This window comes from Sciurus vulgaris, assembly GCF_902686455.1.
Source record: "Sciurus vulgaris genome assembly, chromosome: 8".
NCBI classification, from domain to species: domain Eukaryota; kingdom Metazoa; phylum Chordata; class Mammalia; order Rodentia; family Sciuridae; genus Sciurus; species Sciurus vulgaris.
The window spans coordinates 30,228,331-30,256,255 of record NC_136468.1 but is presented as its reverse complement, the minus strand read 5'-3'; the positions used below and the strand labels follow the sequence as shown (position 1 = coordinate 30,256,255).

General features: G+C 37.6%; 1 protein-coding gene across 1 annotated transcript in view; it reads right to left on the bottom strand.

Annotated features, from left to right (window-relative positions):
• Positions 1 to 267: 267 nt before the first annotated feature.
• Positions 268 to 27,925, bottom strand: part of IQUB (IQ motif and ubiquitin domain containing) — a 208,667-nt gene continuing 181,009 nt past the window's right edge. Inside the window, exon 12 of the mRNA XM_079149847.1 lies at positions 268 to 368. Coding sequence (XP_079005973.1) covers positions 327 to 368 — 42 coding nt within the window. The 3' untranslated portion in view covers positions 268 to 326. The remainder of the gene's footprint in view (positions 369 to 27,925) is intronic.

The window sequence follows — 27,925 nt, the reverse complement described above, 5'->3', positions numbered from 1 at the left end:
TGAAGGAAGAATTGGTCTGCTCCAAGCTATTGTGCTACAGTTGGAAGTAGAAGTCATGGCAGGTATTTGGAATTGACATAGTGTATCAAGAAAAGAAGCCACAGAATATGCTTTCATCTTTTTGAGCTTTATTTTTGTTTTTGTTTTGTCATCTTTTACCTGTGGGAGTTACTTTTTTTACTGTTTGACGAAACGTTTTCTTAGACTCCTCCTCAGATGCCACAACACTCTCTTTCCCTCTGAGGACCAGTCCTGCAGAAACAACATGGCTGCTTTGATGCCTCCTTGGCCATGATGAAGTATTGTCCTTGTTTCAAATCTGTCATTCATCCTTGTTGCATGGCCTCTGACATTATTATTGAAGAAATCTATAAAGAAATAAATACTGTTCTCATGACTTTTAGCAACTGAGTTTTATAAGTGACAATTCTCTCACAAGTTTGGAAAAAAATCCAATGCATGGAATTGGAAGAGATCTCAGAGAACACACAGACCAGTCCCTCATGAAGAAGCAACTTCCAAGGATCCACACTACTTGGTGGAAAGAAGAATAAATTCCTGCTTCTCATCTAGTGCTCTTTCAGTATTTTGTTCCTTGAGGTACATGCTATTTTATGAGGAAATTTCTGTTGACTGATAACTCTTGGATTTTGCAGCTTAAACATCCTCTCTGAAGAAAAAGACTTGTGTGATCTATTTTTGCCTATCAATCTCACACCATTCCATAACCTAAATTTCTCCTTGAGATATTAGTGCACAGTGTCAAAACATGATTGTGGTGCTTTATAGTTACCAATTAATATGTGTAAAAGTGTGATGTTTTAAGTCAGTTTTCCAGGAAACAAGCATTAGTACCAGGAAGTTTATTAGCCAAGTATGTAAGGGAGTGTAGGAAGTAGGATTGGGCAGAGGAAAGATTTAAACTAGATGAGTAACAACAAAGACTCTGCCAATCACGCAGGTATTCAGAGCTGTCTCTGTTATAGGCAAAGGGATCATACTTTAGGCTCCTACCTGGATAAATCAACCTGTCACTGAATGTAGATTTTGGACAGGGTGGCTCTCTTTGGCTCAGGGCATTTCCCATAGAGGGACTCAAATGACAAGCATTGGATGATAAATCTGTCTCATTTCTGTAAGGAGAGCCTGGGCAAAAAAAAAAAAAAAAACACGGCATTCAGTACAGATACTAAATTAGGCTAGAATCTATAACATATAAAATTTAAAAATTTAAAAGGTTGTCAGAAAAAAATAACAAGCAAACTAAAATTTATCTCTTGATGTCTCTCTGTTAGGTTACTTTTAAAATAAATAGTAGATAGCAATAGTCTGGAGGTAAAATAATTCAATGGTTTTATTCACAAAGATTGATACACTTGTTATCAAAAATAAGGAATGAAGAAGGCGAAAAAAATTCGCATTTATTCTCTTAGGAAAGAGTGAAGGTTTTCAAAGTTCAGGTAATTACCTTTTGAAGAAGACCTTTATTGCTCTCATGTTTCTTGTGCAAGCTTTACTGAGACTCTTAGTAAAATAATGTTCTTGAAGTCAAAGGAACTGAAGAGAAGACACAATCCTCAGTCATGTACTATTAGTCTCTGTATAGTCAAAAAGCAATGTTTGTGTTTGCTTTGGCAACAATTTCAAGTATCTATTAATAAGTTTAACAAAAGGAATTAATGCTCTTTACCAGAAAAGATATCATACCAAATAGTTATTGAGTTAGTTTAAGGGCCATGATCAAGTACATAATCTCTGAAATTGTCCAATTTCAAATTTTTTGAAGTCATAATTTAAGTCATCAGTGAGATATATTTCTGAAATACAATTTATTTAAACACATTTTAACTTTTTATTTTGGCAAATTGAAAATGAAAGTCAGTTTCTTATTACCATCTTAATGCTACAGTATTTCTCCTATTGACCTTTAAATTACATGCACTTGAGCATGGGTGATTATGTCATTATTCTTTTAAGTCAAAATGAATGACACAAGTATTTGTGGTCTTAATGTTCTCAAACAGAATGCAGGAAAATATTTCTATGTGAGATTAGCAGATAAGGAATTAAGGGTCAATTTGAATGGATGAAAAAAAATCTATTCATCTGGAACTCCTTTAACCTGCTAAAGAATCCTTATTTTTAACACACAGTATAATCCAGAAACAAAATTTGGCAATTGGAGAACTGTAAGGCTCTCTGGTTTTCTTATTTTTCAGATTTTAATTCATACAAGAAGCTATAAAAATAGCATACACACACACACGTATTTGTATGGTGTGACTCAAGGAATATTTCCAAGTCATAACTGACCTTAGATATCTTTCCCCAAAGAAGTTCCCCAGAATTTTTTCTCTTTAATCTCCAAAATTCCCTCTCCTGGAGAAATTACTGAGAATATTGAGATCATTACACATGATACTTGGAAGGAAGCCCAGGCCTTGGGATAATTTCTATGCACTTAGTGTTCTGCATGTATTTGATTCTCTGACATTTATTGCTGTTAACTTAATACAGATTAATTTAACAGATTATCTGTTGAAGAGCTCTGAGGAGTTGAAAGAGGACGGGAGGACTACAGAAATATTAGCATGGAAGGGCTCTGGGCCTTCATTGGAGAAAGCTTATCCATGGCTGCAAGGTACAGACATGCTTCATGCATTTCACAGCTCTCTCTGATGATAACCATGTTATCTCACTCCCCATGTTCTAATATTCTCACAAGTAACAATTTCTCTGGTTTACAATGTGGATTCCTATTTTCATAGTTGACAGTGTTAACATGCTTCTCATTGTTTTCTTTTCTTAGCTTCTAAGGCTTTCATTTATTCTTAGGCACAACCAAAACCGGACTAAGAAGTAAAAAGTGAAAATGTTGCTACTTACAAGCAAAATATTGGTTAACTATCAGTAAAATAAGAAACAATTTAAGGAGCAAAGATGCAGGTCCCTGTTTCTAATCCCAAGCTAAGTGTGCATGTATCCCTCATTCACTCTTAACATAGATCACGAGAGACAATCTCATATGATAAGCTTTCTTATTATTGCCATTGTTGTAGTGTGATATTCTATCGAGAGATTTTCTGATAATTCCAATAATGGATCTTTTAACATTAAGATCTTCTAAATATTTGATAAATGCTGTATCAGAGCTTTCACAACTATTAGTGAAGTAGAAAAACTTTGTGACTAACCAGTATGAAAGCTCAGAGAAAGATTTTGAAGTTTCAAATGGTTTTCAAAAGAGTATTTTTGCAATTAAATCCATGTATATATTATATCCATATATATATATATGTATGTATGTATGTATAATTCAAGATATAGATGACTTTCTGCTGTAGTTTTATCCTTCTCTTATGGAAGGGTTGCTGGCTTGTTGGATGATTATAGAAAAACTAATTTTAGCCTTGATTCTGATGTATTTTATTTAAGATATTTTATATGTATCAATTAAAGTGACAGAAAAAAATTCTGGAGAAAATGCTATATGCACAAAATATTTACAGATATAAAGGTATATTGTGAAGTGCCCATTCATGTAAATATTATAAAAATAAGAATTTGAATACTAGTCTGTAGATAAAGACAGCATCTAAACATGAATTTCCAATATGATTCTTCAAAGTACACTAGTGTTTAAATCCTAGAAATAGAAATACAGGAGTTTGTATAATGTTGTTTATTTAGATTCCGTGCATTGGAGTAGAAAAGTCTACTAGCTAAAGTTTTAAAAGCTAAATTTCAGAGGCACACTAGAACTTTGAATACTCTTGAGATTTAGTATGAGCAATTTCCTTGTTCTTTTATCTGCCTGGCAAATCACTTACTCCAATGGGCATTTTTTTTTTTCTTTTATAAAAGCTTATTTTGCCAAAAAAAAAAAAAAAAACAAAAAACAAAAAACAAACAAACAAACAAAACACCTCAAAATAGAGTTGAAATGAGAGTACTATGTACTTTCTCTGGATGCAAACCTACCAAAATAGAAAAGTGATTGGCTTTTTTTCTTCAGACCCAGTAGGAAAACGTAGGGAAGGAGTTTTAAGTGAGCACGAGGTACCTGAAAATGTTTTCTACTAAATTGAAGAAAAAGCTACATACTATTGAATGGACAGTGTTTGAACTCTGGTAGTAATGAAACTATTCAAGTATATGTTTTGTGCCCCCAAAATCTAGAGATCAAAATAAGTTTTTCTGGATTTGAGCATCTATACCTACCTATCCTCCACCCCAAAGTTCTAGCAATATGACAGTCCTATTGGGATCTAATGATCCTGAGTCTAAGTTACAAGCATTTCAACAATACCCTATTGTATTTCTTATACAGCATGAAGAGGCAAACTCACTTCGAGAGCCAAAATTGGACCAGGAAAGAGGCATATATAAAAGTATAATATATATAAAAGTCAACACTATACCCTAGTTACATTTCCCCCCATACCTCAAAAAAAGTATTTATTTCCTTTCTCACTCTATAATTCATAGACTTATCATAACTCTGAGTAGCTGTGTCATGTTTATACTTACAAATATGTCTATATGTCATGATATTCCAGAGTCCTCTACCTACTCTTATTTTTTATTATTTTTATACATACAACTTTCCCATAAGAGCAGTCTTGGCATCTCTTACCATGAGGGTAATAGAATATATAGAAAGAAATACTGTAGTACCCTTGCACATATGTACATGTGGTTGATCTTGGAATAAATTAATAAAAGAACATGAGCCAAAAGCTTGTCAAAACCAGCACCAGACAACATAAATTCCAAGGCAGATTGCAAGATTTAAGACTAAGTAGCCAGATGTGGACTGGTAACTGAGAAGAGAATACAGAAACTAGGTGAGAAAAACCAAGCTGATCTGGAGACTGGAGATTTTGTCCAACAGTGCTGTGGTTCCAGTCAACCTTTACTGGGCTTCTGCTTCTAGGTCTTAAAGACAGAATGTACCATACCTCGTAAAACACATGTATTCAAAAATCTTCGGAAACCCCAACTAACAGAATGAACTAAATGAATAATACATCACAATCAAGTAAGTTTGTAACACAAAGATGGTTCATTAGAGCCCCCTCCGGTGGGAAGCGCCTCTCTAGGCTAGCTTCCCGGGGCAGACCGCCCAGTGAGAGCCTCTCGACGCAGAGCCAGCCACAAGTACCCAAGCCAGCGGAGATATTCGACATGCAAGCAGCTTCTGGGACCAGGGCTGGGCAGCCAGAGACCTCTCCAGGCAGCATTGTCGCCTCCAGCTGCAGGCTTTTTCCACGGGGCGATCCAAGATGGCGGACTAGAGGGTGACTGCATCTCCAGTCACCCCAGAACCCAGGATTCAAGAAGGGGAGGCATTGAGAGACTCGAACTAAGATAGAACCACGCGGTGAATCTCCCCCACCCAGCGAAGTTCAGCTGGGTGGCAGGCCAGGATTCGAGTGGCTTATTAGAGTAGGACAGGGCAGATAGCATCTCCCCCAGGCAGCTCTGTGCAGTCTGGTGGTGGGCTCCGCCCACAGGGACAGATCCTCCAGCCTCTTGGAACGGGCCCCCCAGTGAGAGACCTTCTGCACAGAAGCAGGGCGACCAGCTCCGGCCCGCCCTGCTGCCAGCTCCGGCCCACCCGCAGTTTGCTTCAGTGACCAGCACAGGGTGCCAGGGACTTCCCCAAGCAGCCCAGCCCCTCTCCAGAGGGAAGTGCCTCTCTAGACTATCTTCTCGGGGCAAACTGCCCAGTGAGAGCCTGTCTACACAGAGCCAGCCACAAGTCCCCAAGCCAGTGGAGACCTCCGACCTACAAACAGCCTCTGGGACCAGGGCTGTGCAACAAGAGACCTCTCCAGGTCTCTCTCCCTGGAACCAGTAGCGGGCTAGGGGCAGTGTTCTTCAGAAGCACTGCATTATCAAATTAATCCAAGACTTCTAGCTACTGAAGGCTGGTAGCTGATACACTGGAAATCTACAGGGTCACTATAAGCCAATAGAGGAAATCTACAATATCACAGAGTCCCATTGACATCTGACCAATATGAGAAAACAAGGGAAGAAAATGTCCGAAACAAACCTAAATACTATATCAATAAAACCCAATGACAGCACAGCAGAAGAAATGTCAGAAAGGGAGTTCAGAATGTACATAATTAAAACAATCAGAGAAGCAAACGAGGAGATGAAAGAACAAATGCAGGCATTAAATGAACGCACTAATCAACAGTTAAAAGAGCAAATAATGGAAGCAAAAGAGCACTTCAATAAAGAGGTAGAGATACTGAAAAAAAAAACCAAAGGGAAATCCTTGAAATGAAGGAAACAATAAACCAAGTTAAAAACGCCATACAAAGCATAAACAATAGGATAGATCACCTGGAAGACAGAACCTCAGATATTGAAGACAAAATATTTAATCTTGAACAAGGTTGAACAAACAAAGAAGTTGGTAAGAAATCATGAACAGAATCTACAAGAATTATGGGATATCATGAAGAGGCCGAATTTAAGAATAATTGGGATTGAGGAAGGCTTAGAGAAACAAACCAAAGGAATGAACAATCTATTCAATGAAATAATATCAGAAAATTTCCAAAATCTCAAGAATGAAATGGAAAACCAAGTACAAGAGGTTTATAGGACTCCAAATATGCAAAATTACAACAGATCTACACCAAGGCACATTATTATGAAAATAACTAACATTCAAAATAAAGACAGAATTTTAAAGGCCGCGAGAGAAAAGAATCAGATTACATTCAGGGGGAAACCAATAAGAATATCAGCAGATTTTTCAGTCCAGACCCTAAAAGCTAGAAGGGCCTGGAACAACATTTACCAAGCCCTGAAAGAAAATGGATGCCAACCAAGAATTTTATACCCAGCAAAATTTACTTTCAGATTTGACAATGAGATAAAATCCTTCCATGATAAACAAAAGCTAAAGGAATTTACTAAAAGAAAGCCAGCATTACAGAACATTCTCAGCAAAATATTCCATGAGGAGGAGATGAAAAACAAAGATGTAAATCAGCAACGGGAGGAACTAGCCTAAAGGAATAGCAAAATAAAGGAGAAACCAAATCATGTCAAAAAACAAAAATGAGTCAAATGACTAGGAATACAAATCATATCACAATAATAACCCTGAATGCTAATGGCCTGAACTCATCAATCAAAAGACATAGACTGGCAGATTGTATTAAAAAGAAAAATCCAACAATATGCTGCCTGTAAGAGACCCATCTCATAGAAAGAGATACCCATAGACTAAAGGTGAAAGAATACCATGCACACGGACACAGCATAAAAGCTGGAGTATCCATCCTCATTTCAGATGATGTGGACTTTAAGCCAAAACTAGTCAGAAGGAATAAAGAAGGACATTACATACTGCTTAAGGGAAGCATAAATCAGCAAGACATAACAATCCTAAATATCTATGCCCCGAACATTGGCTCATCCATGTACATCAAACAAATCCTTCTCAATTCCAGAAATCAAATAGACCACAACACAATAATACTAGGTGATCTTAACACACCTCTCTCACCGCTGGATAGATCGTCCAAACAAAAATTGAATAAAGACACCATAGATCTCAGCAACACAATCAACAATTTAGACTTATATAGAATATACCATCCAACAAAGAACGAATACACTTTCTTCTCAGCAGTACATGGATCCTTCTCTAAAATAGATCATATTTTATGCCACAAGCTACTGTTAGCAAATACAAGAAGATAGAGATACTACCTTGTACTCTATCAGATCATAATGGACTGAAATTAGAAATAAATGACAGAATAAAAACCAGAAACTTCTCCAATACTTGGAGATTAAATAATACACTATTATATGATGAATGGATAACAGAAGACATCAGGAGGGAAATTAAAAAATTCTTAGAAGTAAATGAGAACAAAGACACATCATATCAAAATCTCTGGGACACTATGAAAGCAGTATTAGGAGGAAGATTTATTTCATGGGGCGCATTCAACAAAAGAAGTAGAAATCAACAAATAAACGACTTAACACTACAGCTCAAAGCCCTAGAAAAAGAAGAGCAGACCAACACCAAAAGTAGTAGAAGACAGGAAATAATTAAAATCAGAGCTGAAATCAATGAAATTGAAACAAAAGAAACAATCAGAAAAATTAACAAAATAAATAGTTGGTTCTTTGAAAAAATAAACAAAATTGATAAACCCTTAGCCACACTAACAAAGAGAAAGAGGGAGAAAACTCAAATTACTGAAATTCGGAATGAACAAAGAAATATCACAACAGACACGAGTGAAATACAAAACATAATTAGAAGCTATTTTGAAAATCTATACTCCAACAAAACAGAAAACCTCGAAGACATCAGCAAGTTTCTAGAGACATATGAATTACCTAAACTGAACGAGGAAGACATACACAACTTAATAAATCAATTTCAAGCAATGAAATAGAAGAGGTCATCAAAAGCCTACCAACAAAGCAAAGTCAGGGGCCAGATGGGTTCTCAGCCGAGTTCTACAAAACCTTTAAAGAAGAGCTCATTCTAATACTTCTCAAAGTATTCCATGAAATAGAAGAGGAGGGAACTCTCCCAAACTCATTCTATGACGCCAATATCACCCTGATACCTAAACCAGACAGAGATACAGGGAGGAAAGAAAATTTCAGACCAATATCCTTAATGAATATCGACACAAAAATTCTCAACAAAATTTTAGCAAATCGCATACAAAAATATATTAAAAAGATAGTACATCACTATCAAGTGGTTTTTATCCCAGGGATGCAAGGTTGATTCAACATCCAGAAATCAATAAATGTCATTCACCATATCAACAGACTAAAAGTTAAGAATCACATGATTATTTCAATAGATGCAGAAAAAGCATTCGATAAAATACAGCATCCCTTCATGCTCAAAACACTAGAAAAAATTGGGGTAGTGGGATCATTCCTTAACATTGTGAAGGCCATCTATGCTAAGCCCATGGCCAAGATCATTCTAAATGGTGAAAAACTGAGAGCATTCCCCCTAAAAACTGGAACAAGGCAGGGATGCCCTCTTTCACCACTTCTATTCAACATTGTTCTTGAGACTCTAGCCAGAGCAATTAGACAAACCAAAGAAATTAAAGGGATACGAATTGGAAAAGAAGAACTCAAACTATCCCTGTTCGCTGATGACATGATTATATATTTAGAGGAACCTGGAAATTCCAGCAGAAAACTCTTAGAACTCATAAGTGAATTCAGTAAAGTAGCAGGTTACAAGATCAATGCTCATAAATCCAATGCATTTTTATACATAAGTGATGAATCTTCAGAAAGAGAAATTAGGAAAACTACCCCATTCACAATAGCATCAAAAAAAAATAAAATACTTGGGAATCAATCTCACAAAAGAGGTGAAAGACCTCTACATTGAGAACTACAGAACAGTAAAGAAAGAAATTAAAGAAAACCTTAGAAGATGGAAAGATCTCCCATGTTCATGGATAGGAAGAATTAATATTGTCAAAATGGCCATACTACCAAAAGTGCTATATAGATTCAATGCAATTCCAATTAAAATCCCAATGATGTACCTTACAGAAATAGAGCAAGCAATCATGAAATTCATCTGGAAGAACAAGAAACCCAGAATAGCTAAAGCAATCCTCAGGAGAAAAAGCAAAGCAGGGGGTATCGCAATACCAGATCTTCAACTCTACTAGAAAGCAGTAGTAACAAAAACGGCATGGTATTGGTACCAAAATAGACAGGTAGATCAATGGTACAGAATAGAGGACACGGACACAAACCCAAATAAATACAATTTTCTCATACTAGACAAAGGTGCCAAAAATATGCAATGGAGAAAAGATAGCCTCTTCAACAAATGGTGCTGGGAAAACTGGAAAACCATATGCAACAGAATGAAATTAAACCCCTATCTCTCACCCTGCACAAAATTCAACTCCAAACGGATCAAGGACCTTGGAATCTTACCAGAGACCCTGCATCTTATAGAAGAAAAAGTAGGTCCAAACCTTCAACTTGTTGGCTTAGGATCAGACTTGCTTAACAGGACTCCCATAGCCCAAGAAATAAAAGCAAGAATCAACAACTGGGATAGATTCAAACTAAAAAGATTTCTCTAAGCAAAGGAAACTATCAGTAATGTGAAGAGAGCCTACAGAGTGGGAGAATATCTTTGCCACTCATACTTCAGATAGAGCACTAATTTCCAGAATCTATAAAGAACTCAAAAAACTCTACACCAAGAGTACAAATAATCCAATCAACAAATGGGCTAAGGAAATGAACAGACACTTCACAGAAGAAGATGTACAAGCAATCAACAGATATATGAAAAAATGTTCAACATCTCTAGTAATAAGAGAAATGCAAATCAAAACTACCCTAAGATTTCATCTCACCCCAATTAGAATGGCGATTATTAAGAACATAAGCAACAATAGGTGTTGGCGAGGATGTGGGGAAAAAGGTACACTCATACATTGCTGGTGGGGTTGCAAACTAGTGCAGCCACTCTGGAAAGCAGTATGGAGATTCCTCAGAAAGCTTGGAATGGAACCACCATTTGAACAGCTATCCCACTCTTTGTCCTATACCCAAAGGACTTAAAATCAGCATACTACAGAGATACAGCCACATCAATGTTCACAGCTGCTCAATTCACTGTAGCCAGATTGTGGAAACAACCCAGATGCCCTTCAGTTGATAAATGGATAAAGAAACTGTGGCATAGATACACAATGGAATATTACTCCGCCATGAGGAATGACAAAATTATGGCATTCGCAGGCAAATGGATGAAATTGGAGGATATCATGCTAAGTGAGATAAGCCAATCTCAAAAAACTAAAGGATGAATGTTCTTGCTGATAAGCGGATGAGGACATCCGGGGTGCGGTAGGAGGGGTTAGTGTTAGGGTTAGGGTTAGGTTTAGGGTTAGGGATAAGGAGGGTGGTAAGAATGAGGAAGAAAGGAATGTATAGAGGGAAAAGAGGGGTGGGAGGGGAGGGGGGAAGAGAAAAATATAACAAAATGAATCAAACAACATTGCCCTATGTAAATTTATGATTTTTAATTAAAATTAAAAAAAAAAAAACTCCTCTCAAAAAAAAAAAAAAAAAGATGGTTCATTATAAATCACCTTACAAGACTAATAAGATAGGATCATTGCAGTGGAAATGTATACCCCAGAGGCATTTGGTAATATTCAACATGTGTTCTGACTCAACTGCTAAAATTGACTTCTCATTGAGTACATATTATAAATGAAGATATGATATTGTGTACATAATGACAAATTGACAGATATTTCTATAAATTTAATTTAATTAATGCATGGGGAGGAATGTCAAGACAGAGCAGAATTTTCACCGCGGGCAAGCTGTAGTCATGAGAGAGTACAGAAACCACAAATAAATCAGAGCTATCAGGCAGTGAAGCAAGAAGAGGGCCAAGTAGCAAGCAAGCAAGGGGCCCAGGCAGGCATCCTCCAGAGGCTGGGGACAGGCACTTTTGTGATGACTTTCCTGGTCTCATTGTAGCCTCCTTGGGATCTGGCTGCATCTGGGAAAATGGTGGGGTTTTTGTGAGTCATCCTTTCAGTAAACCCATCTTTTTTTGGGGGGAAAGTGGGAACCCCCTTTTTCCTGATTGTAAATTAATATTTACCATTACAATTTAAAAAAATTAAAGGCTATAAATGATCAAGCATTATCTCTGTGTTTTTAGTGCTTAATCTTCATGATGTGTGTACGCATTTTGTGCATGTGGTACACTCATACATGTATATGTGAAAAGTATTTCATGCTATACTAGCATGAATTTCTGTGGCCACTTTGGAGAGCAGTTTGGAAATGTGCATTGGGAGTTCACTAATAATAACTGTTTTTTTTAACCCTAGACAAATCTTTATTGAGGCATTCTTCTGAGTCTGTGGCTTATGCTTTAGTGAACAAAACAGTCAAAAATCCCTGAGCATAAGGAGTTTATAGTAGGAGAGAGAGAAAGTAAACTAGTATAATAAATAATACACATAGTATATGATTGAACAAGATGAATACTGTTTAAAAGGAAAACAGCTGAGTAGAGTAAGGAGTGAGATTCCAGAGGTGGCGGGATAGAGACATGCTGAAGTATGAAACTGACAAAAATCTGAGTACAGACTAGAAGACAGGGGAAGTTACCTGAAAATATCTGGAATAAGATTGTGCCAGACAAACAAACTACAATTGGTGACAGAAATTTAAATTTTAAGACTGTATTCTAAGGGTCAGAGTGAGTTAGTGGTACAACCCTTGCCTAGCATGCATGAGGCCTTGGGTTCCAGGTCCAGAACTTCTAACAAGACAAAACAAAAGTATTTTCTAAGGAAATATATGTAAACATGTAGTTTTATATTGTTTTACAGCAAAGGAGCATACTTCATGTGCTGATACACAATCCACCCTTAACAATGTATTAGGCTGCATTTTTATGACAATAAGAATAGAAGTGCATCGAACCCATTTATGGTTAGATGGCATTCCTAGGAAAGGGTACACTGGAAGTTATTTAACCAACCCCCAATTTTTACTATTATAAAGAGTACTATAAGTGATTATTGTTTACATCAATATTTTTGTATTTTGTTTGTTTTGCTTTAGAACAGGGAAGTGGTGTCTCTATGCTAAGGGTTTGCAGAGTTTTAAGTCTTAGAATGTATTAATATATGTTTCATAAGCTCACAGCTCCCCCCCCCCTTTCTTTGTGCAAACAAATTCTGGACCTTGTGAGTGTCCATGGCTCTGGCCATGATGGTAGCTAAAGTGTGATCCTTGAATGGAACCCCTTGCAGTCCCTCTACTCACCTGCTATTAATGGGAGAGGCAGGAAGAGAGCATATTTTGCCTCTCTTTACCTCCATTCTGAGATCTAAGGGTCACTTGGTGATTCTTGGCAGCTGTGAGCTTTGTATTTTACTGCTTTGCTTTCCCTAAAACCCAATCGATGCCACAAACCACACATGCTGGTCTTGTAAGGGAAGAAAAAAAATTTAATCCCAATTCTCCAAGTTATTTCTTCTTCTATTTTCCACACAATATTTTTCTCCACCTTCCCTGTGGTAACTCTCACAAGGCTTTGATGTGAGTTTGCTGCTTACATTCCTGTTGGTTTATAAACAAACACACAAAAACTATTTCTTTCCAATGTTGGCAAGGGTCTGAGGAAATAGATACTTCTATCTATGCTGATTTCTGGATAACTTTTTATAATCCTTTGGCAAAGTAGTTGGGCAAAATGGTACATGAGTTATAAATATTCATATGTATGACCTTAGTAATCGCAAATATAAGAATACATTCTAAAGGAACAATCCAAAATATAAATATTGAAAGACATATTTATAAACATGTTCATTGGAATATATTTATACAGTTTCACACCAAAATCTGCATTTTCTACAATTGCCATAACAAAGACGACTTTATGTTATGGACTACAAAACTGAGTGAATCAAAAAGGCAATAATTGATTCTCTGAGTGCTGGAGGCTGAACTCTAGGAGTCAGCAGGGTTGGTTCTTCTGATGGCCCAGAAAAAAATCTGCTCCTTGCTGCTCTCCTGACTTCCAACAACAGCCAGCAGCCCCTGGCATTCCTTGGCTGATAGATGCAGCACTTCCATCTTTGCATCCATCTTCCCATGATGTTTTCCATTTCCCTTGGCATTGCATGGTGATGAGAGAGACTGGCCTTTAGGCTGGATCCTGTTGCTGCAGATGACCTGGCTTATAGTAGCATTGTTAGAAATCATGAATGTGCCAACAGTTACCACCATGAAGATCACCTCCTAAGAGTGGTCTCCTCATCAGTGTCTGTGGTGGAGTGGATCACTGACCACCACACCTGTCTTTAGGCTGTCAGTCAGCCTGGTTATGTTGGTGTTTATTCCAAAGTAAGAAGAGCTGCCTATCAGTATTTTCTTACCGGGACACTAACCCCGTAGTGGCCACCCAAGGAAATGAAAAGATGTCCTTGTCAGGATATGACCTTTTTTTTTGACAGATGGATTTTACACTTTTTATTTTTATATTTTTAGTTGTAGATGGACATAATACCTTTATTTTGTTTACTTATTTTTCTGTGGTGCTGAGGATCAAATCCAGTGCCTCACACATGCCAGACAAGCGCTCCACCACCAAGCCACAATTGCAGCCCAGGATGTAACTTCTAGTCTTTGAAACGTGACTAACTTTTACTGCCAGCATAACACAATTCTTAGGATTTACTTCCTTATGAAAAATACCCCATTTTTTGCAATATTTTAATCTCTTATGAAGTGGGGAGTATTTCAATGTGTAGCATAACGTTTGTGACTACCCATGCCACTGATAAGAAGAAAAGAGAAAAATAGCCTCCAGCAGCCTAGACTGAGTCCTTCAGGTTGAAAAGGAAGTAAAGAAGAAGAAAATACAATACAAAAAGTCTTCATTTTAGTTATTACAGCAAAATTTATTCTGGTTTTTGACTTATCAATCACAGTGAATGATGTAAATGGCAGTAGAAAACATTCTTTTCACAGGGACATCAGTCATAAATGGGGTCACAACATTTATATGCTTGTCCAAAGTGGAAATTTAGAACTATTGCTACCAATTCTGACTGTATCCATGATGACAATTGTTAAGTCATAAGTAGATGCTTGGAAATACAAGTTTGCTCTGGGCTTCCAAGAGTCAAAGGACAAAGCTAATAGCGCCTATAAACCATTGCCTTGAAAACAGAGTACAGCCATAGTCTACCAATTTGCTAAGCATCAACAAACATTAGACATGGCATGTAAATATGGATTATTTTAAGAAAATAAACTATCTCTGATATTTAATCCTATTTGCTCTTCTTTCTCTGGAGCTATGCCTAGTCTGAATATCTTAAAGCAGCAACTCAATATTAATTCACAAGAAAAGGAGAAACAGGCTAGTAAAAATCATATTATAAGCTCACAGCAAAAAATATGTACTTAAAATGGGATTTATTCTTTCTTATTGCTATTGGAATGGACACTTAATTTTCTCCCTAAAATGAAATGAAACTTTTAGAAAATTTATGACTGCTGAGAGAGCAGTTTCTCACATGCCAGGATATGTTAGCAAAGTCGGGAATAAATCATGAAAGAAATCTGACCAGTACTACACCACAACTCATGCAAGATAATATTTAACTTTCTTCCCACATGAGGCAATTGTAGGATAGCTACAGTTAATGAATTCACTGGAACCTCTGAAATAATGTCCTGAATTATCAATAATTAGCATTTCTCCTCACTTATTTTGCACTCTCCTTCTTCTTTTGTACTTCCCCTTCTCATCCTCTTTCCATTGCTACTCCTCTAAAATTATCTCCATTGTTCTGACATGGTAAGATTTGGGCAACTATCCTCGTGTCCTTGGATTTATCTTCTCATTTTCCCTACGTCACTGCTATTAATATTGCTTCCCTGGAAGCCCCTCCAGTTGAAAAATAACAAAAGTCAGACACTTGTCCTCCATTTTTCCAGACTGTTAATACTGCATCATTAAGTGGCATTATTTAGAATGAGAAAATTATCGTTAAGATTTCTACAAATAGACTTGATTTCTACCCCTTTTGAGTAAATGTATTTTGAGATTTTGAACCAAAGAAATGAAAAATATTTGACTAACAAGTGCAAAATCTAAGAGTTCTGAAGTGAAGAATTGTCGGTCTTTTTGTGGCTTCTAATAAATATTTCATCATTGATTGGGAAGAGATTGCTGGCCAATAAATTAAAACTCATACATGTATGTGTATGTGTGAGATATAAAGAAATAAACATGTGATGAAAGCTAAAGGTAATAATAAATACTATTTTCCAGTGCCTTCTGTGCAGCAGAGACTGCATGTTCATTATTTAAGACACCACACTATGACAGGTTTTGCTATCTGTTATAGCAATGAGCACTCAGTCTTTCTTGGAGAAACAATGTCACTTGTTTAAGTTCTTTTGCTCTGTTCAGTCTTTCAGCCTCAAACAAAAATCCGTTTTGTTCCCCATGGTTTCATAATTTATTAGGCTAATTTGAAAGACATGATTTTATTTGGATAGAACATAACCTGTAAATAGGGAAATACTTTATAACAGAGTTGAATTATTATTTTTATTTTACTCCTATAATTCTTGCTAGCAAATGACTCTGGGTTTGATATTCTTCCATCAGAAGATTAAAATCCACATTTCTTTTTCCTTTGTGCTGCTTATGTCTGTCTTTGCAGAGCTGATGTTTTCCAGGGAGGGCTGAACTCGTGTCAACAGCAGGTCCTGACAAACGTCCTTGGTTAATGCATGTTTAGTGTAACTCTAGGGACATGAAAATGGAGAGTCTCCTCAGCCATCAAGGTGTGGATTCTGACTGCAAGGGGAATGCTGCTGAGGAAAACAGCTGAGAGCCCAACAGTTTGCCCCTTGGGAGGAAAATGACAGCTGTTTTTACTCCAGGAATGTGACTTGTCACAGGATAGTCATGTGAAAGTGAAATCAAGTTAATTATCTCTTTCTATGGAAATGTACTTCTGGACATACTAGTTAAACATTAGGACTCAGTAAAATCAATTTTCTAAACTGCCTACCTCACAGAATTATTGCAAAGGAGGGAAAGTGTATTGAAAGCATTCAGGAGTGACGTTGTAAAAGCACAAAATGGGCCCATGTGCTCGCAGGGGATGTGTAGATCGCTTCAGAAAAGAGCTATTGTTTGATTTGATTCTATTATACTCATTGTCTACTAAGTCCAGAAAGATTCCAAAGGTTTTTAATTCAATCAAGGGAGGCATGAATGTGTTTCCTTCCTCAGAACACTGAGCCCCTTAGCCTCACAGACCTGGCCTTCCTAAACTTAATATTGCCAGAGTTCAGCTCAGAGCCAAACGAGACAAGCACAGAAAATGCTGTAAACATTATATATCTCTATGAGTGTGTGTAATATAGTTATGTTGATTGTTGCAGGTTTACATGTATTTAGTAATTTACTTTTTGCAACTCTGAAACAGTGTTGGGACTAATGACACGTTAACTAACTCAGGCTGACTCCTTACTCCCTGGTGAGTGAGCAAGATCAAGGCCTCAAAGGCAGTTTCACAATAAATCGGACCACCGTCAGAGATTGGTTAACAACAGTTCCCCCAACGTGATCAGCTCGTGCTTGCCATATAGTCCTATGGGACTCTCGCCTGCGTGAATCCCCCATGCCTTGCTGACCTTTAAGCTGATTGGTTCCCGCCTAGCCCCCATCCTACATAAAAGCTGTGTGACTTCCTCAATAAACGAGATTCCTGCTGTGCCTTGTGTGCTGACAGACCTCCTGGCTCTGTTGTATTTCCTTTGCCACCGACACTCATCATCCTGCTCAGCCCCGTATTCTCCTCAGGCGGGCCCTGAGGAGGTACATCGGACCTTGTTGCCCAATAGGGAGCAACAAAACAGGCACTATATTTATCCACCATTTTATTGATGGAAAAGTTGAGGCATTTGTGAATTTAAATAATTTTTCCAAATCACACAGTTAGTAATAGGCTCAGCTGGGATTTGAACCCAGGATTCTTTTGCCCCAGAGCCTGTGTTCCTAATCACTAGACTGCCCCTGCTTCATGAAGTACCATGAGGGAGAATTTTTGTAAGGCACCATGTAATGCTCCATCATGCATGAAGTTGTGATTTTCCTTATTAGACTGTGACCCCTTGAACTCCTTCAAGAAGGACCTAAAGGCTACTCACCTTTGAGTCTAACTCAGCAAATACTTGAACATTCTAGGTTGTTTATAGCTGAATAAATACATCCAAAGTCCTTACCTCAGAGGAAGGATATCATAGTGGGAATCTTCACAGGAGCTCAGAGAAATGGGTAATAATTACACCTGAGTTCTGGATTCTCAGAGACAAAGCACTCATTCATTTCAACATTTCATGACTAAAGTCCCCTAAGGAGGGGGGAAAAAAAAAAAGGACAGTACCCAAGAAAGGGCCTAGACCAGAGCAAGAAGCCCAATGTCTTTGGGGAAAAGCCCACAATTTAGTTGGAGGAAGGCACAGCATTCTTGGGGTCAGGCCTAATGTGGCTCAACTTTCAACAGCACATTTAGAGGATAGACCAAGAGCCACCAACTCAGAAATTACTGCCAGTGGTAATATATGGGGGAATTTTTTCTGTTTGAGTCCTTTCATCTTCTCCCATTAGCAGATTGATTATCAGTTTATCAGATTAGTCAGTTGGCATCTGTGGAATAACATACAGGATAGAAAGTGTTTTGTGGATGAGCAGAGGAGGAAATATGAATGACACAGAATAATGATTTTCAGATGTCATAAGTCTGAGGGTGGAAGGTGTCTTGCAGGTGGCAGCCAGTCCGGTGTTGGGGACACTGGAAAGACACCTAGATATTATTTGTACCTATAAATGTGTTTTATGAAGATACTTTTAGTAATATACATAATAGACAAAAATATATTTACTGAGCATAGAAAGACCCAATCTTTACACAAATTCTGCCACACTGAGCAAGTGACTACATTTCTTTGGGTCTCAGTCTTCTCATCTGTAAAATAGGAGCTCCCTGGCCTGGATGATTCCTAAGGCTCCTTCCAGTTCTGATATGCTGGAGGTTCAATGGCAAAATCAGCTTTAATCATTCAGCAGAACAGAAAAAGAGAAAAGAAAAAATAAATAAAGCTTAGAGCTTGTAGTATCTAAGAGTCTGAAAAAGCAGACATCTAATCCAGTCCCCAATCAGTCTGCCACTCCCTGTACCTTTCCTGTACCCTTCAGTAATCACAAAGTGCCTGTCCTATCATCTTCGAAAGCTACTGAAGGCCAAGGTATCTTAACTACTCAAAAAAACAATAAATTGAAAACCACTGAAAAATCTTTTCAAAGGAGGAACTAAAAGAATCATGAATGGTTAGCACTCACTCTTTAGAAATCTCCTCAGCTATTAAAAACAAAATATTGCAAAGCCAAAAAAAAAAAAAATCTCTCAAGTGTTCTGTATTCTGTCACACTGAGGTTTGGCACCACATCAAACAGGCAAACACAGTCAAAAATTATCTGTGGATCCTGCAAGTGTCCAGAGTTTCTAAACTCAAGCCCATGTTCTCTCCCAATGAGTGATGAATCTGAGATGAAAACAAGTCACAGGCGCAGAAGGAATCTAGACTCATAGACTATTTATTTACAAATATGTACTACTCCTACACCATATGGTTTGAACAAAGACCTCAAAAAGTGCAAACAACAGCAGGACTCAGGCATAGCTGCCGCAGCACTAGCTCAATTTCCAGGTCTGGACTGTTCTCAGGGAGACATCCACTCACAGTCTGTTCAGCACAGAAACTTCTGTTTCACCAGTGCATCTGCAGAGATCCACTTTCCCTTTTCCCTTATGGATGAATTAAATTAGCATTTTGCATATTAGTGTTATTAAATGACCATTTCCCATGTAAGTGGTCCTTCGGTTTAAGAATAATATTTTGTCTGGCTGTTGGAATACTTTTTTAAATGACATGTGATAATGGTCAATGAAGTCTGATTGGTTGCAAGAGCAGTTTGTGTCCAGTCACAAGGTGCCCTATATTTCTGATGCCTCTATACTTCCCCAGCTCAGCTCCTCTGTTCCCTCGCCTGCCTCCCAGCTGTTCCAGGATCTCTTGGCAAGTCTCTTCTTGTTCCATCCCCTCCGCACTGCTGCCGATAGCCAATCTCTTCCCTAAAACACTGTAGCCCATAATCAGTTTCAAACATGCCTATTTATGTTCTAAACCTCTAAATCATGATAGTGTATAATGGGGCTTAAGAACACTATTGGCTCAAAGTTATGAATACAGCATGAGATAGCGTATACAAATTTATTTTGTAATTAAACAAAACAGATTTCAGTCCCTATTTTACATAGGAACTTTTCTTCTATTGGTTCTAAAGTAGTAATTCCCTTGTAGAATAATAACAATTGCTTCATCTTTATTGATCATTTTCTATGTTACGTATTGTGCAAAGTACTTATATGCATTATCTCATTTGATCTTCTCAATTGTCCTAAAATAATGTCTAACTTGCACCTTACTCATTATTCAACCTCATATTAAAATAAGAAAATTAAAGCTTGGAGAGATTAAAAAACCTGACTAGATTTATGGTTTTATCCTACATTCACCTGAGTTCAGCACCAAGCCTCACCTCACAAGATTTTTAAAAGGATCAAATAAGATGGTTATGTAAGAACATTGTGTAGGTTATGAAGTACTGTGAAAAATGTAAGCCCTTACCCCAATCAGTACTATAAAGAAGCTAGAAAGTTTAGGCATCATGTGAAGTTGAAGAGTGAGAAACTCTGAAGGTAGGAATTAGACCTATTACACTTCCTGTTTTTGAGAATAAGGATAGAGCATCCCAGAAGGAACAAAATATTGCACAAGAAATACAAAGTTCTCCATATAGCTAAGGCATATGAGTGGGTTTTTTAGGCAAGGGAGATCAGGAATAGAGCAAAGTAAACTTAAAAAAAATTTTTGAATTCAATAACCATTACTATCATTAATCCATTCCAAACTCCCCAATAGAATGAATAAATGCCTCAATGATATTTTCCCAACTATCTAAGAAAAGTTTCACTGGACAGTTTAAACAGACCAAGAGTTAATTTAAGATAATTACAACATGGGGATAGATTGAACTTTACTGCTCTATAAAAACTCTTCTACTAAAATAAAAGTAGAATTTTTTAAGTGAACTGGACAACGGTGTTGAAGGACAGGGATATTAGATGGATGATTGGCAAGGTGATTAGGCCACCTGTGTTTACAAATTGGTGCATCTCTAAATCAGGTCCCTACTCTTCTGAAGAGACCAGGAAGTGAGGGCTCCACTTTTTATGATTACACCTCAAAGAGATGGCTCCCAGGTCCTTGAGAAAGACATCCCAAGGCGGTGAAATGGTCAAGAAGCTGGGAAAATGTTTACATGTCAAATGGGTGGAGAAAAAAAAAATGCTATACTTGCAAGTTCTCTAAAGATACTGCTCTAAAAAATGGTAGATCAAGAGCCTGTAGTCAGAAAAGGTCTGAGAGAATGGTAAGGCTGTCTTGGTCACTACACACAAGCACATCAGATGGTCAGACATTTCTTTTTTCCTGGTCATATACATCCTGGACTTCTCATGTAACTCCTTCACTGGATTGGTTACTCTCTAATCCTAGTGCACAGCTGTTCTCCTGGGACTTCCGTTTGCCTACTTTCACTTACCTGGACACACTAATTCAATGGAATATCTGGACTTAGTAGAGTACTTTGTTCATTAACACCCTTAAACATGGTTTGTAAGAATAAAATTTTTAATACTTTACACATCTGAAGATGTTTTTGTTTCCAGTCTTTCTCTTGACAAACCACTGGGGGTGGGTATAGAACTTAATGTTAGAAATAATTTTGCCTCTGAATTTTGAAGGCATTTTTTTCCCGCTATCTCTGGTTTTCACTATTTCTGTTTAGAAGTCTAATGCCTTGGTCCCTGATTCTTTGAATGTCACTTGATTCATCCCTAAAAGCTTCTCTTAGTTTGTTAAGGCTACTATAGCAAAATATCTCAAATGAAGTGACCTATAAGCAACAGAAATTCATTTCTTATGGTAATAAGTCTGCAAGTCCAGAACCAGCAATTTTGTGGTCTGGCGAGGGCCCATTTCCTGGTTGATAGATGGCTGTCTTCAGGCTACCACCTCACATTGTGGAAGGGGCAAGAGGTCTCTCTTGGGTCTCTCTTACAAGGATACTAATCCTACTCATTTGGGCTCCACATTGATGACCTAATTACTTCCCCAAGGACCACTCCCTGATACTATCATATTGGGAGGTAGGATTTCAACATACGAATTTTGAGGGCATTGGAGTGAGAGAAGAATGGGGGAACTTTAGATTATGTAGAAGGAAAGAAATGAGAGTGAGAGGGGTATGAAAAATGGTGGAATGAGACAAACATTATTACTTGTGTACATGTATGATTACACGAATGGTGTGAATCTACATCATGTACAACCATAGAAATGAAATGATGTACCCCATTTTGTGTACAGTGAATCAAAATGCAGTCTGTAAAAAATTAAAAGATTATAAAAAAACATTTGTGCTATTCATACTAAGCCTGGTTGTTTGAAATTATATTCTTTGCACTGGACTCAGTGACCCTATCATTCTAAAATCACACTTTCAAAAATGTACATGTTTTTGGACTAATCGTTGGGGAAAATTTCATCCCACTTCTCTCTGTTCTCTTTTTGGAACTTTTGTGAATCAGATGCTGGGTCTTGTGAATGCATCATTTTCTCTCCTACTTTAAATTTCTTTGCCTTTTTGTTCTATTTTCTCAAATATGTCCTTGACTTTATAATCCTATTGACATTTTTATATTTTAATTTATTGCTTCTTTTAAAATATTTTGCTTTTTTATGAATGAAAATATCTTATTTCATTTCTCTGAGGATATATATTTAAATACTGTTTAAAATCCCTATTTTTGCCCCTTTTGTTCTCTGGAGTTCTTTCTTCTTGATTATTTGATTGTCCTGTCTGTCAATTATCTTTTAAGTTGAAAAATTTCCAGACAGTTTTGTAATCCTTGGCTGTCCATCCACGTGGGCATGGAAGGTAACATGAAAGAGCTATTTGGAAGTACAGTCTAGTAGACATAAGTTGGAGTACAGCAGTCTTCTATGATCTCAAAAATTTAGAGTATTTGCTAGATATTCTGTGTGCTTACTGCCTCCATCATCTCATTTTGCAATTCTCCTCTGTTCTCCTCTGCCCCTCCAAGCTGACCCTGAGAACTGCATACTTAGGCGCTGAACATTTGAACTGGGGGAGAAGAGAGTAGGCACTTTAAGGATATTGGTGAGTGGGAAGAGAGAGGTTGGATGTCAGGCCTTTTATTTTTTTCTGATTCCCTCTGTTTCAGTACAGACTCTCTAGCAGTGTTCCACCCTCTTCACACTTCCATTTCTGCATCCATGGTCCTATTCCACTGTTCCACTTCCATTTCCTCCCATCATCTCCTCCTTCGACCCTGGGCATGCAGTGGCTTCCTGCTGTTGCTAGTTACTAGGTAACTCACCATCCCTCATTTGTTCACTGACATGGTGTACATTGTTCCCCCACTAGCATCTTTTCCTCTGGATCATTGGGGGTGAATGTGTTTTCCTGCCGAGACAGTATCCACAGATATTTTCTTTGGAAAGCCTCAGTTTCCCTAAATAATTTGCTAAAGTTTTTTGAGGGAATGGAGAAAGCATATGCCTGACTACAAATGTTCACAAGGCAAGGATCTCTAGGGTGTGGGCTCAAGTGATAAAAGAGCCTTTATCACAAGTTATCAACATTTCATTATAGAAACACTATCCTGTCGGTTCACGGTCCTTGTTTATTGAGATTTCTTCTCCACATAACAGATTTCCAGTTGCTTGGTTGTTGGGCTATCAGGAATGGAGAAAAGATCCCAGGGCAATGGGACCAGTAAGGCTTTTAACCAGTTCTTTCTGTTTCAGTTCTATGTTTCACCCAACCTTCTGCAATATGGGTGCCAGTAAATGCTGAATCTTTCCCAAGCAATGTGCCTGAACTCAGCCTGCTGCTTACTGATTTGCCCCTCTATGGCTCTTGTTTTCTCAGGTATGCTTATTCTTCAATTCGTTTTCCATTTTCTAAAATAATTTTTGGCATCTCTAATCTGCTGTTGTTGATCTGCCAGTTCTCTTTGTCCTTTGGCCAAAACCATTTTCTTCTAACTTTATTATAATTATTTTAGTGGGATTCACAGTGGAGTAGAAAATAAACATGTTTCTATTTCACCACAAAACTGAAAATTGCCCCCATTACCTTTTAACCAGTGTAGATTCTGGCACCGAAGGCCTCTGTTGTTGCTGAAATGAAAGGTCAATGGGGTGAAATCCTGGAGGGATCCTGGAAGAGCAAAATTATTCTGCATAGGACAAAAGGAAGCTCAGAGAGGGAAACCAGAGCAGAGAGAAAAACAAAAAGTTTTTCTCTTTAATAAAGTTTACAAGTGTTTGGTATGCTACAAACTGTGTTTCATGTTTTCCTCCAAATCAACCAAATAACAACAGTAAAACATTTGTCTCACTTGTTTATGTTTTTGGTATGGATAGGTGTCAAGGGAAAAGTACTGAATCCCATCTAAGTTAACGCCGCACATGAGAACAAGCAGCATTTGGATTCTGCTGCTTTTTGCTTTCCTTCCCTCTTTTCTTTCTTTTTTAAAATTTTAAAATTTTATTTGTTCTAATTAGTTGAACATGACAGTAGAATGCGTTTATACATTTTTATAGATCATACATCAATGGAGTATCGTCTCTCATTTTTCTGATTATACATATTGCAGGATCACATCAGGCATGCAATCATACATGTACATGAGGTAATAATGTCTGCTTCACTCTACTATCATTCCTTCCCCCATACCACTTTCCCTCCCTTCATTCCCCTCTACCTAATATAAAGTAACTCTATTCTTCCCTATCTTCCCTCCCCTTATTGTGAATTAGCTTCCACATACCAGAGAAAATATCCAGCCTTTGGTTTTTTGGGTTTGGCTTATTTCACTTAGCACAGTATTCTTTAACTCCATCCATGTACCAGCAAATGCCAGAATTTCATTCTTCTTTAAAGCTGAGTAATATTCCATCATATATTTTCTTTATCCATTTATCTGTTAAAGGGCATCTAGGTTGGTTCCACAGTTTAGTTCTTGTGAATTGAACTTCTATAAACATTTACATGGTTGTGTCACTGTAGTGTGTTGATTTTAAGTACTTTGGATATAAACTGAGGAGTGGGATAATGGTCAAATGGTGATTCCATTCCAAGTTTTCTAAGAAATCTCTATACTGCTTTCCATAATGGTTGTACCAATTTGCATTCCCACCAGCAATGCATGAGTATACCTTTTTCCCCACATCCTTGCCAACATTTATTGTTGCTTGTATTCTTGATAATTGCCATCCTGATTAGAGTGAGATGAAATCTTAGTTTTGATTTGCATTTCTGTAATTGCTATAGATGTTGAACATTTTTTTTCATATGTTTGTTGATCAATTGTATATCTTCTTCTGTGAACTGTCCAGTTCCTTAGCCTATTTATTGATTGGGTTATTTGTTTTTTGATGTTGAGTTTTTTGAGTTCTTTATATATCTTAGAGATTAGTGCTTTATCTGAGGTGCATGTGGTAAAGATTCCCAACCTGTAGGCTCTCTCTTCACATTATTGATTGTTTCATAAATACAGGTATCTCATACTCTACAAAGTTGCCAAAAACATTCACTGAAGGAAAGATAGCTTATTCAACAAATGGTGCTGGAAAAAATGGAAAGTCACATGTAACAAAATGAAATTAAACCCTTATCTCTTCACCTTGTCTGCCTAGATCTTTCCTTCCTTCCTTCCTTCCTTCCTTCCTTCCTTCCTTCCTTCCTTCCTTCCTTCCTTCCTTTTTCCTTCTATTCTTCCATTCAACAAATATTAAATACTGGCTACCTGGGTATTATGCCAGACACTAAAGATTATAATCTCTTATTCCAATGTGTTTACTGTATAGCTGGGAACACCAAGAGGTACATACTCCATGTTGGAAAAGTGAGGAAAGTGTGAGAAGAACTGAAGTTGAGAAATGAAAAGAACACTTGATGTAGAAATGAGTAAATCCGTAAAGACCCCACATGCCAGGTTAGAATGTAAAAATCACTTTGAGGTTAATGATAATGCATTGTTTACTTAAATGTTGCTAAGGGATTAGATCTTAAATGTTTTAAGACACACACACACAGAGGTTATGGGTGTGCTAATTAGCTTGATTATAGTAATCACTTTATAATTATAGGTGAATCATGACATTGTATTTTAAATATATTTCATTTTTGTTTGTCAATTAAACCTCAGTAAGTTTGGGGGAAGAGTCTCACCTAAGAGAATGCCTATTTTATACATAAATATGCTATCAACATTTTTAACATATTGACATGTATTAATATAATACATCCAATAAATATGCATGTAACACCTAAAATAAAATCAATGCAAGAATAAGATGAAGAAGAACATTCTGGCAGTGCCATTCTGGAATGTGGATTCAGAGACAGCCATTCAAGTAGGTTCAAGTGGGGAGCTGGGCAAGATGAGCCTGGGGCAGTTAATGGAGAGACGATTGTGTTGTGGATTTCATCCGGGAAACTGGAAAACTTTTCCAGCATTTTAAGATGAGAGGTGAGACATAAGAAGGCTGACAGAATTAGAAGGCCCTCGGAGCATTGTGGGGACAATGTAGTAGTGCAAGACGAGGGGCAGAGAGACCAGAAAAGATGGTGATTGCTGTCCAGTAGTGATAAACTCCATGTTTAAGGCGCGTTGTCAGCGACAGGCAAGCCACCTACAAAGGAGAAAGTGGGAGGAGACTCCAGGAGGTGGTGGCTATCCACACAATCTGTCACTCGATTGTTGGGGTGGGAAGGGGCAAGAATTTAAAATGTGTAGAAAGAACATCCAGGATGTTTCTTGAGTGTCTGGCTTATTCAACCAACTTCAAGGGACTTAAAGTTGTTTAGGGACCTTAAATTGGACACAATGACATTTGGAGAGGGAGAGATCCTCAAGAGCAAGGAGAAAAAACAGTCTGAAATAATAAGCCTGATAAATAATATTTGCTTATATGAAGATATTAGACACTAGACATTTTTAATTAAAATTCAAATCTAATGTCCACAACTCCAGGGGAGCAAGGGACCCTTACAAATTCCAGAGGAAAGGCAATCCTTGTGCCAGAAATGAGACTGCTGCCACCGCTGCTGGTACATTTGAAGGGCAGCAGGGAAATTCCACTCGGTGGCTCTCTGAAAACCCTAGGAAACACAATGTCCTGCAGGGCTTGGTGCCCCATAAGGGAACACACTTACACTGATTGAAAATATCATCAAGTGTGTGACCTCACAATTGCATACAAAGCATAGACAAACAGGCAAATCCATACAGACAGAAAGCAGAATTCATGTTGCTCAGGACTTGGGAGTGGGAGAGGGATGAGGACTGATTGCCAAAGAGTATGGGGTTTCCTCTGAAAATGTTCTGGAATTCAATATTGATGATGATTTTACAAATTTGTGAATAGATTGAAAAACATTAAATTATATGCTTTAGAAAGGTGAATTCATTGGGTGCTGTGTGACATGCCTGTCATCCCAGCTACTCAGGAGGCTGAGGCAAGAGGGTCTCAAATTGGAGGCCAGCCTGGGCAACTTAGATCCTGTTTCACAGTAAAAATTTTTAAAAAGGTATAGGATGTAATTCAGTGGTAGAGAACTTACCTAGCATTTATGAGGTCTTGGATATGATCCCTAGGACTACAAAACAAAAATTTTAAAAAGGTGAATGTCATGGGATGTAAGTTATATCTCTTGATTAAAAAGAAAAAAGAAAAGAAAAAATATAGCAAAGTGCCAGGGCCCAGATACTGCCAACAAGACCATGTGGGGCATCACCTCTTCCTAAGACCTTACAGACATAGCACTATCCTCTGAGCTGTACTCTGCTGCTCTCATGAGAGACCTTCTATCTTGATCAGCAGAAGCTTTGTTTAAGATAGTGGCATTTATCAAACACATGGTCAACTATAGTTTCTCTTATTTTAAGAGAGAGTCCATTACCCAAAGAACAAACTAGAAGAACTTAGTAAGAGATGATGATCATTTCAGTCAGTCAATTCCCTCTGTGTCTAGCTGACAGGTAACTATTTTCTATAGGATGCTGAGACTTGGTTCATCAAAGAAGTAAGTACACACACACACATACACACACACACACACACACCTATCGCC